We start from the raw sequence: 14387 nt of genomic DNA, 5'->3' as shown, positions 1-14387 counted from the left end.
TGCGAGGCAGGACTTCTGGGTTCTGATCCCTCCACCCTGCAGTACCATCCCCATGTGGCCCCTCTGTAGAAGGGGACAGTCGCCCTGCTGCCCCCGGGGCTGAGAGGGGTGATGGCTGGACAGCGCTCGGAGAGTTCAATGGCAAGTTTCACTGAGCAAAGGGAAATTCACTTGGGTCAGTATCACCCTCTCACTTTATCCCGGGGGGTGGGGGGCTGGCGATACAGAAGGGGAGGGGCCGGCTCCAGGTCACAGGGAGTCAGTGGCCGAGCTGCGATTCAGACCCAGGAGCCCTGGCAGCCAGTCCTTCGCTCACACCACACCCCTCCTGAGTTCAGGGTGGGGCTCACACAAGTGTCAGTTACAGCGCTTTTGTAAGACGAATTTCAGGGGCGCGCTCAGCCCGTGGCACTAACTGGGTTCTGAGAGGTGGGAACTTGAGCACGTCAGCCATGGGAAGCTGCTTCTGTGCTGCGAGTTGTTAGACCCACTGGAAAAACGTATCGGGCCAGGGCAGTGATGGGGCTGGGGCACTATCTCCAGGGATGGCTGGCACACAAATCCAGCAGTTATGCTGGGTCTGGCTCTGGCTCTGCAGTGATTTGCCCCAGATGGCTGGGACCGGACACACACAGGTGCTGCCATTCACTTGTATAGGCCAAGCTCAGGCACCCCCGTGGTGGGTGTAGCATAGATACCTAGACAGAGGCACGATCACCTGGCCCACCCTTCCTATTTATAGGCCTTTCAGCATGCGCACACCCACCCACCCACCATAGCCGCACCTGAGTTTCCCACAAGCACAGATCGATTTTAGCCTCACGTTTCCCCCCCGCCCGGTGAGGCAGGGAAGTGACATTATACCCTTTTCACTAAGGGGGAAACTGAGGCACGGAGCGGGGGAGCATTCTGTCCAGTCACCCAATAGCAACAGCACCCAGAAGTCCCAACTTCCGTGCCAACGTTTTAACCACAGGCCTGACCCACACCTGGCTGTCGCACAGAATGAGGACTCTGCCTCCTTAATCCCCATGAACAGCACCAGGGAGGGCTTGGAAGGGGTCTGGGCAGTACTTTGAATGGGTTGAGTAGCAGAAGTTACATTGGGGACGTTCCTGCCTGTCACTGTGTGACTGGCCTCAAACAATAACGGGCCCAGCCCTACCTGTCCCTCACTCCACCCTCCTCCCCGGGCGGGGAAGGTAAAGGGGCCCCATGACAGGGCATGGGGTTCAAAGTCAGTGAGAAGCTCCCGGAGAGGCAGCAGGGAGCCTCCGAGGGAGAGGAGGGCTGATTGCCTGCGGGCAAGGAGAGTTGGAAGGGGCCAGCTCGGAGAAGCCAAGGGAGGGCAGCAGCACGATTCCTGGCCTGAGGAGGGGGAATCTACCCAAAGTATCGCACAGGCCCAGGAAGGCCAGGGGGAACCCTGAATCCAGGGGAACAAGGCTTAGGCTTGATGGGCGAAAGAGCGCTTTGATTTGCTATAACAGACCCAACGAGGCAGCACAAACGTGTAAGAATCTTAGTTTAAGATGCTCTGGCCTGGGAATGAGCTCCTTACAAGACACACAAGAGGGAGCTGGAAGCCGCACATCTGCTGGGACTTGTCTGGCCACAAGAGAGCACTGTTATACTGTCCCTATTGAAATGCCTAGATGCTCTGCATTGACTTCAGTGGGAGCTGGGATAGGGCCACGGCACTCAGCCCAAGGACATCGATCATGTTATTTAATTCCCTGCCTGCCCAACAAGGGCCTAACAAGATGGCAGGGTTATTAGAGACATTAAGAACCAAGCACGGCAGAGTTCAGGTTACCTCCCCCGCGATCACCTTAACTCTGCCCCCTTGCAGTGACACTGGCCTGCTCCGGTCACACGCTGAATAGGGAACTGAACCCCACTCTGCATAACATGCAAAGCCTATGTTTGTCTCTGAGGCCAAGCAGAGGAGCAGGGGTCTCAGGGACAGTGCTGCTTTCCAGGGGGACGTCCTGGGCAGGGGGAGGTTGGATATTTAGACTACCTGCAACTGGCTCTAGTACAGGGGTCTCAAACACGCGGCCCGCGGGGTTCTTCCCTGCGGCCCGCCAAGCTTCCCGCAGCCCACCCCGTCCCCTCCCCAGTGCGTTGCGTCCCCAGCCTGCTTCCAGGGCAGGGGTGGGCAAACTACAGCCCCGGACCAGATCCAGCCCCTCAGGGCTTTGGATCCGGCCCACGGATTTGCCAACCCTGTGGTGCTGAGGGACCCACGCCGCTCCGGGAAGCATGCCCCTGCCACCCCGGAGGCGCTCAAGGTAAGCGGCGCCAGGCCAGAACCCGAACCCCTCCTGCCCTGAGCCCTCTGCCTGCACCCCAACCCCTGCCACACCCCGCACTCCCTCCTGCGCCCCAACTCCCTGCCCTGAGCCCCTGCTGCACCCTGCACTCCCTCCTGCACCCCAACCCCTTGCCCTGAGCCCCCTGCTGCACCCCACAGGCAGGGGCGGGGGGCGATGCGGCCCTCAGGCCAACGTACGAGTCCTCATGTGGCCCTCCTGGTGATTGCAGTTTGAGACCCCTGCTCTAGTGACACGGGGAGTCACCTGCCTCAGGGATCCCGAGGGCTTCAATTTGTGAGGGGCTGGGCCGCTGCTATGCCAAGCCCTCCGTGCCAGAACAGAACAGGTCCTTCATGAGGAGCAGGGCTCTGATCGCCCTTGCACAGCACCGTGTCCAATCTAGGCGGTAACGATACTGAATAATAAACATGCATGAGCTGAAGGGCTCCATCGGGAACCCCATCACATCAGGCTAGAGAGAGGGTGGCAGCGTGTTTCCTGGGCTGGGCTTGGCACGAATGGAGAGGGCAGCTAGATTTTCTAGGAGTGTCTATGGGGGCAGAGCGAAGGTGGCCTGAATGCCCAGAGTGCTAAGGGCAGCCTGGGTTTTAATGTTGAGGGGGTTATTTGAACTGCTGTTCTTGCCAGGCCCCAGCAGGAGGAGCCAGGGGAACGTAGCAGCAGCCTTAACCCCGGCAGAAATGAAGGTCTGTGTGTGGTGAATCTATAATAAGGTTCACATTTAGCAGCATGAATAGTGTCAACAGCGTGTGCCAACTAGAGCGGTTAATAGCTGAGAGGGAAACCTCCCATCTTCGTTCCAACTTGACCGGGCAGGTTTAATTCCCAGCTGTGCTGTAAGAGCGCCCCCTTCTCCCCGACAACCCCACTGACTAATCAAGCCTGTCTCAAAGACACTGTAGTACCTGCAAGCCCTGTCCTGGGAGTAGCCAACAAGCAGGGAGGCCGGCATGCGCAGAGCAACACGGGACAGGTGAGCTAGAGATCTTGTGGTGGGACTTAAGTTCAGTAGTGTGAACGTGTGGGGCAGAAAATGAAACTGCCCCTCTCTTTCTGAGACTCTCAGGTTCTCCGTCTCTGCGCAGTGTTGGCTTGTTTGGAGACATGCGAAGACTCATTGTTCGTTAACCCCACCAGCGATTTCCCTGACAATTAATTTTTACTGGCTTGAAAATTCGCCACCTAACCTTTGGTCTCGTCAGAAAACGCTCCCAAAGACTTCCTCACCCTCTTGATGTTTCTAATCATTATCGAACACATTACACTTGCCATTCTAGGAGCGGTTGGAAAGTGTTATTATTTCATAACTGAATCGCTTCAAGTTTCGTTCCCTCTGGGCTCCAGGTGTAAGATGGGTACATTGCTCCAGGTGTAAGATGGGCCATGTGTGTCTGAGCTGTACAGAGGGAGCGATGGGCTCTGGGACAGAGAATCAGAGATGTCTCATGGGAACCCTTCCTGAACCCAACGCTGAAGCCAGACAGGCTGGGAGGGGAGAACATGCACCTGGGACAGCTCCAGGATGAATGGGAAGCGCAGAGGAAGGCAGGCAGGCTGGGAACTCACCTGGCAGAGTTGCAGCCAAAACAATGACGGCAAAGAACAGAAGCACTGCCATACTGGAGACACAGATCAGGACTTTACACACGAATGGGTCCCTGAAGGGAGATTGAGAACCTGAAAGAGAAGCCAGGCAGGTTCCCACAGCTGCTCCACAGCAGAGGGTCGGGGAGCCAGCGTTAGTAACCACCAGCATCGGAGCTGCCATAGACCAGGAATTTATTTGTATCACTGGTATGTGTGGGCGCATGGACATTAGTTAAAACCATGCAGAATCCTAACACCAGCCTCCCCAGATCCCACCGAGTTACAGGGATCTCGGCTCCTGTTAGACGATAAATGGGGCTAGTTAATCCCCCTCTTCCAGGCCAGACTCTCCTGGAGCATCGGAAGGGTGAACGGCTCCCTGCTGTCAGGGATGGGAACGGGTCTCACCCTCCCCTTCCCTGCAGTCTGGGCCCCAAGCTGTGTTCAGGCCCCTGCCTGGGGGCTTAGACTCTCAGGCACTGAGCCCCCAGGCCCAGCTGCACTCAGCTCCTCTGCCTTATGCCAGGCAGCTCTGAGCCCAGAGCAATTGAACACATGACCCCCTGCCCCTCCCTCGGTGAGTGTGGGGGGAAAATCTACTATCTGTTCATAGAACATTTCATTCTGATTCCTCCAGAGAGCGGAGAAAGCGCCTTGGCATCGAGACTTCAGACCCTCTGAAAAATGAAGGAACGGGGAACAAACCCCAGCCGCCCCTGTGTGAAAGAAGAACAGCTCTATGACCCCACCCAGCCTTCCCCAAATGCCTAGAGCCACGTTTTCAGAAGGCCCAGGGGAAACCATGCTCGAACATGGGCTGTGGCCACAGGCCTCCTCAACGGAAGGGAGAAATTTCACACTGTCCCCATACCCTGGCTCCTCGCCGTGCGCAAGTGGGGGGCCCTGGATGTGCCACAGATGTGGCCAGACTGTAAGGTCTCTGGGACTGCCATTGTGTGTACGTCCGTCCAGAACCCAACCCAGCACAACAGGCCCTAGGCTGCCTGGTCTCTAGGTGCTGGAACAGAAATACAAGAATCTGCGAGGAGACCTATGCTCTCCCGTTTGAAAGTCTGGCTCTTATGGTAAGCAGAGGGAAGAAGGGATGGAATGAACACAGGACAGGGGCCAAGTGTTTTAGATGCAGACCCTGTAATGCGTAGGAATAGGGCTAGCGCCCCTTTAAATAGCTGGTGAGCCCTCCAGTGGTGCTCACTGTGTTTTAGGTTTGAGAAGCCGGCCCGTGCAGCAGTGTGCATGTAGCTGGGCCCGGTGTGTCCATGTGTAGTTAGTACACGTGGATATTGGGCACCCCACGGCGTCCTGGGGTTGGTTCAAAGCATTTTGGTATCTTTCACTCTCTAAACAGGAGCGACACGTGCCCACCCAGAACTGTTCATCCACAACCCCCCACCGCACATAGAAAAAGGTGGTTACAGGTACAGGCTGGGTAACTGCCTCCAGGAGCCCACTGGGGCAATCAGGGCCTTGCTACCTGGACAAATGCAAGGAGACGAACCCTCAGTGGAAGGAGAATTTGCATGTGTGTCCCCCAGCCTGTTCCCTGATCATGAAGCTGTGATTACCTGGGTTTTGTTCTCTCCTTACATCTCCATTCCTACTTGGCAACTCCTTTAATAATTGTTCTTGTTGAGGATTATTTCGAGTTTCCATCTCCCCTCCTGTCTCAGGGTCTCCATTACAAGTGGGGTGCACCTCTCCTTGCGGACTCTGCTCAGTAGAATCTGCTGTTTCCCCCATCTCTCCACTGACACACACAGGTTGCTCTGATCACCTCTGATCCGCGCCTCCCCGGCTGTAGCGAGAGTCACTCCGATTCCTCTCCCCCTGCAGCTTTCAGTTCTGCGCAGAAGCGAAGGTGTAACACTCAGAATAGTTCAGGGCACAGCAAGGTCAGTTCTTGTCATTCCCTGTTTGGTCCAAGAACATAAGCATCACAACACCCAGTTAGTTTTTGGCTTCTGAATTCTACTGCACAAGTTGAGAGCCCGCAGAACTGATCCTAATCCACCAGCAGGACCCAGACCCTGCCAGAACAGCTCAATGGCACCACAAACATTCACACATTTGGCACATGGATCAGGCCAGCTTTTGGTCCCAAATTCAAGACTTTGCCTAAAGGAAAATGACAGTTTATTGATGCAGTCTCTCCCCATGCCCTGGAATCCACCAACATTCAGCCCCTCACCCTGCTACTCCTAACAAGTGAAGTTCTTACCAGGATAACAAGAGTTTTTAATCTGACATTGCTCGGCAAGAACATTTCAAACCCTGTATCCAGCATCTAGACTCAACTGGCTCCTGTTTTTGGCCCAGAACCTCTAAATCACATCAGTAGCAGGTAACAGACCTGGAAGTCTCCATTCACAGAAAGTCATTTACCCTTGGTTACTGCTATTCCCCCAAGCATGGGCAGTCATGCAGTGCCTCCTATCAGATCTAGCAACCAAAGAGCAAGAAGTTAGTGAGTGTCTGCCTGAGAATCTTGTACATGAAACTCACTAAAATATACACCGTTTTTGAGACCTCAGTGCACTCAGTTGAACCTCATCATCATAAGGCATTTTTGATCCAGCAGTTAAACAGATTCTCCTTCATACAAGTTTGTATTCATAGTTGGGAGATTGGGGCTAGATCTGGAAAAACAACAAAAAGCAACCCACCCATTCTCTTTTCTTGGTGAAGATAAGCAGCACTCTCATCCCCTTCTACAAATCTACTATTGTAGTCATCGTTTTCCTGTGTTGAAAGTATCGGCCTGGCACTGTTCCAGTAAAGGGTCAACAGGAAGATTTTGCTTGTTAGGCTAAGCAGAATTAAATTTTTATAATTTCAATGGATAACACTGGTTTACTTGTAATTTGTTTTATATTTATCAATTTAAATTTTCACAGCTGTGAAGAAGGGGGCGGCTGGGCATTCCCAGCTTCTGGAAAACAGAGACCACGGATACTCAAGAGCACGGTGTTGCATCCCTGCTCATCCCGGCTAACAGCCATCGATGGACCTATCCTCCATGATCTTATCTAGTTCTTTTTTGAATCCTGCTAGCGTCTTGGCCTTCACAACATCCTCTAGCAAGGAGTTCCACAGGTCGACTGGGCATTGTGTGAAAACACACTTCCTTTTGTTTTGAACCTGCTGTCTATTAATTTCATTGGGTGACCCCTAATTCTTGTGTTATGAGGACTAAACAACACTTTATTTACTTCCTGCTCACCAGTCATGATTTTACAGACTTCATTTTACTCGTCTCTTTTCCAAGCTGAAAAGTCCCAGTGTTTTTAATCTCGCCTCATATGGAAGCTGTTCAATGCCCCATATCATTTCCATTGCCCTTCTCTGTACCTTTTCCAATATATAGCTTTTTTGAGCTGGGGCGACCAGACGTGCACACAGTATTCAAGATCTGGGCATACCACAAATTTATATAAAGGCAATAGGATATTTTCTGTCTTGTTCTCCATCCGTTTCCTAATGGCTCCTAACAGTCTGTTGGCTTTTTTTGACTGCCACTGCAAATCAAGCGATGTTTTCAGTGACACCATGCCACTGTTACTCCTGGGGGGGGATTCTGCGTCCCTGTGGGGTAACACAATTCATTTGGCCTGCATTTTTCTGTGCCCCCCACGCAGAAAAATGCAAATAAATAAATTAATTTTAAAAATCAGCCTCTTCCCTGGGAGCCCAGCATGTCTGGAGGATCAGCCCCAGAAACAGGGGCATGGAACCGGGTGTATGCGTGTGCCTGAGTGAGTACTCTTGGAGGGAGCGAAGCATCTTCTTTACGCAAGAGGCAGGCTAGAGGCACAAAGAGCAGCCCTGCCTGAGTTAATGGATTCATTCTCTGAGGCACTAGCTGTCTGCCTTACTGTAGTAACATTGCTAAAGTTTCAGAGTAGCAGCCCTGTTAGTCTGTATCTGCAAAAAGAACAGGAGTACTTGTGGACTTAGAGACTAACAAATTCATTACAGCATAAGCTTTCGTGGGCTACAGCCCACTTCATCAGATACAAAGATATATATAGTACACACACACACACAGAAGGTGGAAGTTGCCATCAAGTTGCGATATAATTGCTTAGATAAATGTGTGTAGATATCTATGTTAGAAAGTGATGAGTGATGTTTTTCTTACTTACTAGACAACAATAATGATTTGTTGCAAGCTCTGTTTAGATGGAAAATCAAATTCAATTATAAATTCACTAACATTTTTAATTTATTAGTTAAATACAACTACCTTAAATGTGCTGGGTAGGTAAGAAACATGTTATCAAAATGTTTTGCATTTAAAACTGATTTATTAAACAAAGTACTCTCAAAAGTCAGGGGTGACATGTGGGGGGCCCCCCCCAACAGGGGCCATTGCCTCCACGGCGGCAGCCCCTGCTGGCCCCTCCCCCCAGTAGCGGCGCCCTCATTTAAACCCGTTGCTGGTATCTAGAGTTAATGAATTAAGCTGATTGTTTCTGGTCACTGTTTCCTTCAAGTTTTTTAGAACTAGGAGATCTCATCCTGTTACATCTAGTTATTATTCATGGATTGGAAGAAAGAAAACATAGAAAAGCTTGTTTTTCCAACTAGGAACGAACTAGGCAACAAACTATTTAAATAAACTGAAATGAAGAAAATAGTCTCTCTGAACCAGAGGCTACTGCTGTCAAAAGCTGGTTTATCATTTCAGCAACCTCTGGTTCCAGGTGCTTAGCCAGTGCCTTCCACCAGTTCAGTGGTTTGCCTTTATTTAAGACCTTGCAGAAGACAAGCTCTGCTTAATTCTTTTTAATTAAGAAATTATAGTATGTTTAGGTTCTAATTCTAACTCAGGTTGTCAATTTCAAATTTAACTTTAAATAGCTATATTTTTTAAAAGAAAACCGGTATTTACTTTAAATAACATTTGATTTTGTTTTTAAAAACTGATTTCTATCCATCCCTTTTTAGAGACATTAAAATGTTTTCACTTCTTCTATCCTCATTATAGCACTAAAGAGCAGAGTTAAGTTCTCTCAGAAAGGAGAATCTTTCTATTATTAAAATACTGAGGGGGGTAATGAGCATTAATCCTAAAAATACATGTATATTCAAAGGTAGCCTGTACACAAGACGGCAGTGATCTAATAACACAGGAAGTTCAAAGAATCTGACAAGGCAGAGTTTGGACACCCAAACCTTAACACATTTAGATTGCTTTCAAGTGTAACCATAATGGTAAATTCCTTAGATTTATACATTCCTTTTGAGATAATGACAACATCCCAGCAATGTTGTTTATCTTCAATTACTGATGTGTGCTCTCAACTGGAATGCCATTTTAATGCAGTTTTTGACGAAGAATCCACACATGAGGTTCTTCCCCGCGTGTCCAACTTCCTTGCAAAGGAGGAAGTTGAGACCAGTTTCCCACCTACACTAGTTGATTTTTCATTCGGGTTTCTTTCCCTGCTGTGTACCAGGGCAACATTTTAGTTACGTGATTAACTGGCAGCTCTTTGTACAGCATCTAGCACTCTGGGGCTTGTCAGAGTGTACTTTGGTGGCAAGCCATGGCACAATCAGGGGGCCTACCTCATTTCCTCCTTTCAGATAACCTAAGGACTCTTGGACAGGACCTCTTGCCCCAACAGTACCCCTTCCCTGGGAAAACCTAAATCCCAACACTCAATCCACTGATCACTGCAGTGCAAGCAGTCATTAAAATCCCAGGACATCTCATCCCTTGACGCCCTACATATTACATGTCTGCCACACCTGGACTCCGTCAGTCCTCTTCTATCCAGACAACCACCCCAGTCCTCTGCTGGGAGATCATCTATGAAGTGAGCCGTAGCTCACGAAAGCTTATGCTCAAATAAATTGGTTCGTCTCTAAGGTGCCACAAGTCGTCCTTTTCTTTTAGTCATATTTAAACAGTGTGTCAGGGGAAATATTTAAGATTACTCTCCCAGCGAGTAAGTTAATATCAGGGCTGCCACACGGGCTGGACAGGAGGCGAGGCGTACAGAGAGAGCGAGCGAGCGTGCACGCCAGAAACTACACCCGGGTGTCCTGCACAGAGCCGCTCCCCTCCCACAGCAACACCTGCATCGTCTCCTCCTGTGAGGGTGAGTGTGATGCGCGGCCCTTTCTCTACCTCGGGGGGCTGGCTGCTCACCTTGCCAAGCGCCCTAGGAACAAGCAGGATTGGCGCTAATGCGAAGGAGCAGTGGCTGTGGGGGCTAGACAGGGCTCTCTGCCAGTCCCAGCTGATGTGCCTGTGTGATCCTGCCGGGAAGGGGGTGAGGGTGCTGGTCTGCCGGCCCTACAGCAGGCATGTGGTGTCCTCCCGCTGTGGGGCTGCTTTAATTCACCCTCACACAGCAAAAACCAGTGGGAGAACATTTTAATCTCCCTGGACACAAAGTCACAGACTTGAAAGTTGCCATACTTCAAAAAACCCCTCAAAAACAGACTTCTGCGCGAAACTGCTGAGCTGGAATTCATTTGCCAGTTGGATTGTAGCACACTCGGCCTGAGAAAAGACTGGCTCACGACAAAAGGTTCTCTCTCTATTTTGGCATTCACAGCTTCTCATCAACTCGTAGGAATGGGCCACATCCCCCCTGACTGAATTTACCTCCTTAGCACTGGTCCTCCACATAGTATTGCATCACCCCCATCTTTGCAGGTATACGTTTATTCATCTGCCAAACTGCAGCTTGCCCCTCTGCATCCGAAGAAGTGGGCTGGAGCCCACGAAAGCTTATGCTCTAAGCCAGCGGTGTCCAATACATTCGCCGCTAGCCACACGTGGCTCATAGGCTATTGAATTGGGGCTTATGCATGTGACTATTTTATATAATGTGGCTAATAAGAAAAATTCAAAACCACAAGCGTGGCTAGCATCACATTTCTATTGGAGGCCGCTGCTCTAAGCGATTTGTTAGTCTTTAAGGTGCCACAAGACTCCTAGCTGGTTTTGCTGAAACAGACTAACACAGCTCCCCCCGACATATGATGCAACATGTACGCTGTGGAGAGGAAGTGAGGCTAGCGCCAGCGTTCCTGAGTCCCCCTCTTGTAGACGGGCTTAACCCCCTTTCCCCCCCAAACACTCTTACAACGAGCTTCCCCCGGGAGTAAGATCCCTGCTCGCTCCACACATCCAGAAGCACCCGGGGAAAAGGCTGCTCCCCTGGGAGCCTTGGTTCACAGCTCCGTGCAAGATGACTTCATTAGTTCCCACCAGATTCAAAGCCTGCTGATGGGTTACATTAAATCACCCGTTTTAGTATCACGTGCTGCCAGGAGCCGCTTGGAGGCTGTCCAGAGAATCACTGAATTGCGCCGTTCAGCCCTAGGGCAATCCCGTGGAAGAGGCGTGCGGAGCCGCTGCTGCACCCCCACCTCCTGCTGCCCCGGGCCGCCTCGGGACACCACCTGGGCGGGACCCTCCAAGGGCCGGCAGGGTTCAGCCCCGCGGCTCTGCGCTCAGCCGGGACCGCGCCTGCGGGGGCACACAGGAGAGGCAAGTCCCACTGGAGGTGACCGGATCACCTGGCCCCGCGCTGCCGCCGCCCCGGTGCAGGGCGCTGTACAAGGCAGCATAAGAGGCGGCCCTGGTCCCGCTGCACTCCAGGGGCGCCCCCCGCATCACACCCAAAGCGCACAATAGCCCCGCCCCGCCGCAGGGGCAAGGCGCCCTGGCCCCCCGCAAGAGGACACGGGGCTCAGCGGCGACCCCCCATGGAAAAGACGAGATCCGCTACTCACCCCGGCCACATCAACCCGGCGCCTGCAACCCAATCTGAGCGCAGGCCGGCAGCCGGCAGCTAATTAAAGAGCCACTTCCGGGCCCGCCCCCGAATCTGATGTCCCAAACCTCCCCCCCCGCCGCCACTGCGGCAGCGGTTTGCAAACCCCCCAACACACACACAGAGCAGCGAGGCACTGTCCAAAAAATCCCCCCATCAGCGGGCCAGCTGCCCATCTTTTCTGGACACAGTGGCAGGCAAGAGGCAAAATTACTTTTTTCAGAGTAACAGCCCTGTTCCTCTGTATTCGCAAAAAGAAAAGGAGGACTTGTGGCACCTTAGAGACGAACCAATTTATTTGAGCAAATATTATTTATTTGAGCACGAAAGCTTATGCTCAAATAAATTGGTTCGTCTCTAAGGTGCCACAAGTCGTCCTTTTCTTTTAGTCATATTTAAACAGTGTGTCAGGGGAAATATTTAAGATTACTCTCCCAGCGAGTAAGTTAATATCAGGGCTGCCACACGGGCTGGACAGGAGGCGAGGCGTACAGAGAGAGCGAGCGAGCGTGCACGCCAGAAACTACACCCGGGTGTCCTGCACAGAGCCGCTCCCCTCCCACAGCAACACCTGCATCGTCTCCTCCTGTGAGGGTGAGTGTGATGCGCGGCCCTTTCTCTACCTCGGGGGGCTGGCTGCTCACCTTGCCAAGCGCCCTAGGAACAAGCAGGATTGGCGCTAATGCGAAGGAGCAGTGGCTGTGGGGGCTAGACAGGGCTCTCTGCCAGTCCCAGCTGACGTGCCTGTGTGATCCTGCCGGGAAGGGGGTGAGGGTGCTGGTCTGCCGGCCCTACAGCAGGCATGTGGTGTCCTCCCGCTGTGGGGCTGCTCTAATTCACCCTCACACAGCAAAAACCAGTGGGAGAACATTTTAATCTCCCTGGACACAAAGTCACAGACTTGAAAGTTGCCATACTTCAAAAAACCCCTCAAAAACAGACTTCTGCGCGAAACTGCTGAGCTGGAATTCATTTGCCAGTTGGATTGTAGCACACTCGGCCTGAGAAAAGACTGGCTCACGACAAAAGGTTCTCTCTCTATTTTGGCATTCACAGCTTCTCATCAACTTGTAGGAATGGGCCACATCCCCCCTGACTGAATTTACCTCCTTAGCACTGGTCCTCCACATAGTATTGCATCACCCCCCTCTTTGCAGGTATACGTTTATTCATCTGCCAAACTGCAGCTTGCCCCTCTGCATCCGAAGAAGTGGGCTGGAGCCCACGAAAGCTTATGCTCTAAGCCAGCGGTGTCCAATACATTCGCCGCTAGCCACACGTGGCTCATAGGCTATTGAATTGGGGCTTATGCATGTGACTATTTTATATAATGTGGCTAATAAGAAAAATTCAAAACCACAAGCGTGGCTAGCATCACATTTCTATTGGAGGCCGCTGCTCTAAGCGATTTGTTAGTCTTTAAGGTGCTACAAGACTCCTAGCTGGTTTTGCTGAAACAGACTAACACAGCTCCCCCTTGATTGTGCATGATAATCAAGTTATTGTGTAAAGAGTTGTCACTTTGGATGGGCTATCACCAGCAGGAGAGTGAATTTGTGTGTGGGGGGTGGAGGGTGAGAAAACCTGGATTTGTGCTGGAAATGGCCTAACCTGATGATCACTTTAGATAAGCTATTACCAGCAGGACAGTGGGGTGGGAGGAGGTATTGTTTCATATTCTCTGTGTATATATAAAGTCTGCTGCAGTTTCCACGGTATGCATCCGATGAAGTGAGCTGTAGCTCACGAAAGCTCATGCTCAAATAAATTGGTTAGTCTCTAAGGTGCCACAAGTACTCCTTTTCTTTTTGCGAATACAGACTAACACGGCTGTTACTCTGAAACCTGTTTTCCAAATGAATTCTTAGCACCTCACACTGTGAGGACCTGCTCCACTTTACCCACTCCCATCTTCCTGTTACAGTGTGAAAACTTAAGCCACACAGAAGGCTGCAAGATGTGCACATGCAACCCTGCTCCTTGGTGGGAGCTCGAGGGCCAGATTAAAATGTCTGAAGGGCCGGATGTGGCCCCTGGGCCGTAGTTTGCCCACCCCTAGCTTAAGCAGAACCACCCATAGCACTATATGCAGCTACTGTGACAGGCGGGTGGGCCTAGGCCTGCCCCCTCACCCAAGGGGGAGGAGCCAGCTGGACCCTGACCACAACTGAATGCTGGGGACAACAAAGGAAAAAACAGGGATGGGAGCGCTATCAAAGGTTGAAAATTAGAGATTCGGAGGGGGACACCAAGCAGAGAACCCCCGACAGCCCCCACCGCTCCTCAAAGATGTCTAAGGAGTCAGCGGGCACTGCCCAGAGGAACTCTGCCCAGAGTCATGGCTGTGCAACGGACCAGAAACAGGCCCCACAATCACAAAGCAAACCCTGTCCAGCTTCCTCCTCCTCCTAGAGTGATGGATGGCCACCTTGGTTGAGGAGGAGGACTCACAGCTTTGTGGGGCTACAGATGGGGTCTGCACAGATCAGGAGATACGCAGAGAAGTGCAGCCAGATCCTCAGTAAGAGGTTCTGGAGGAGCCGGAAGAGGGGCTGCAACCTGACGCACCCTACATAGATGTGCACCAGGGTCTCCCTCTCGCTGCAGAAGGGACAGGCCTCAGGGGAGTTCATGAACCACGCCT

The 14387-nt window shown here is 51.7% G+C and overlaps 1 protein-coding gene across 10 annotated transcripts in view; it reads right to left on the bottom strand.

The window, feature by feature from the left end:
- Positions 1 to 14387, bottom strand: part of LOC140897918 (C-type lectin domain family 2 member A-like) — a 44217-nt gene that overhangs the window by 4529 nt on the left and 25301 nt on the right. For 8 of the 10 annotated variants that reach the window (XR_012154868.1, XR_012154867.1, XR_012154865.1 and 5 more), the window contains 2 exons: positions 5513 to 5857; positions 3906 to 4016 (listed from right to left, as the gene is read on the bottom strand). Coding sequence is in view for 1 of the 10 variants with exons in the window: in XM_073311204.1 (XP_073167305.1) it covers positions 3906 to 4016; positions 5513 to 5687 (286 nt within the window). In the remaining 9 variants the exon portion in view is untranslated. The remainder of the gene's footprint in view (positions 1 to 3905; positions 4017 to 5512; positions 5858 to 14387) is intronic. The other 2 variants (XR_012154869.1, XR_012154870.1) reach the window with 1 other exon arrangement.

This window comes from Lepidochelys kempii, chromosome 14 (genome assembly GCF_965140265.1).
Source record: "Lepidochelys kempii isolate rLepKem1 chromosome 14, rLepKem1.hap2, whole genome shotgun sequence".
NCBI lineage: Eukaryota > Metazoa > Chordata > Testudines > Cheloniidae > Lepidochelys > Lepidochelys kempii.
This window is presented reverse-complemented; position numbering and strand designations above follow the sequence as displayed.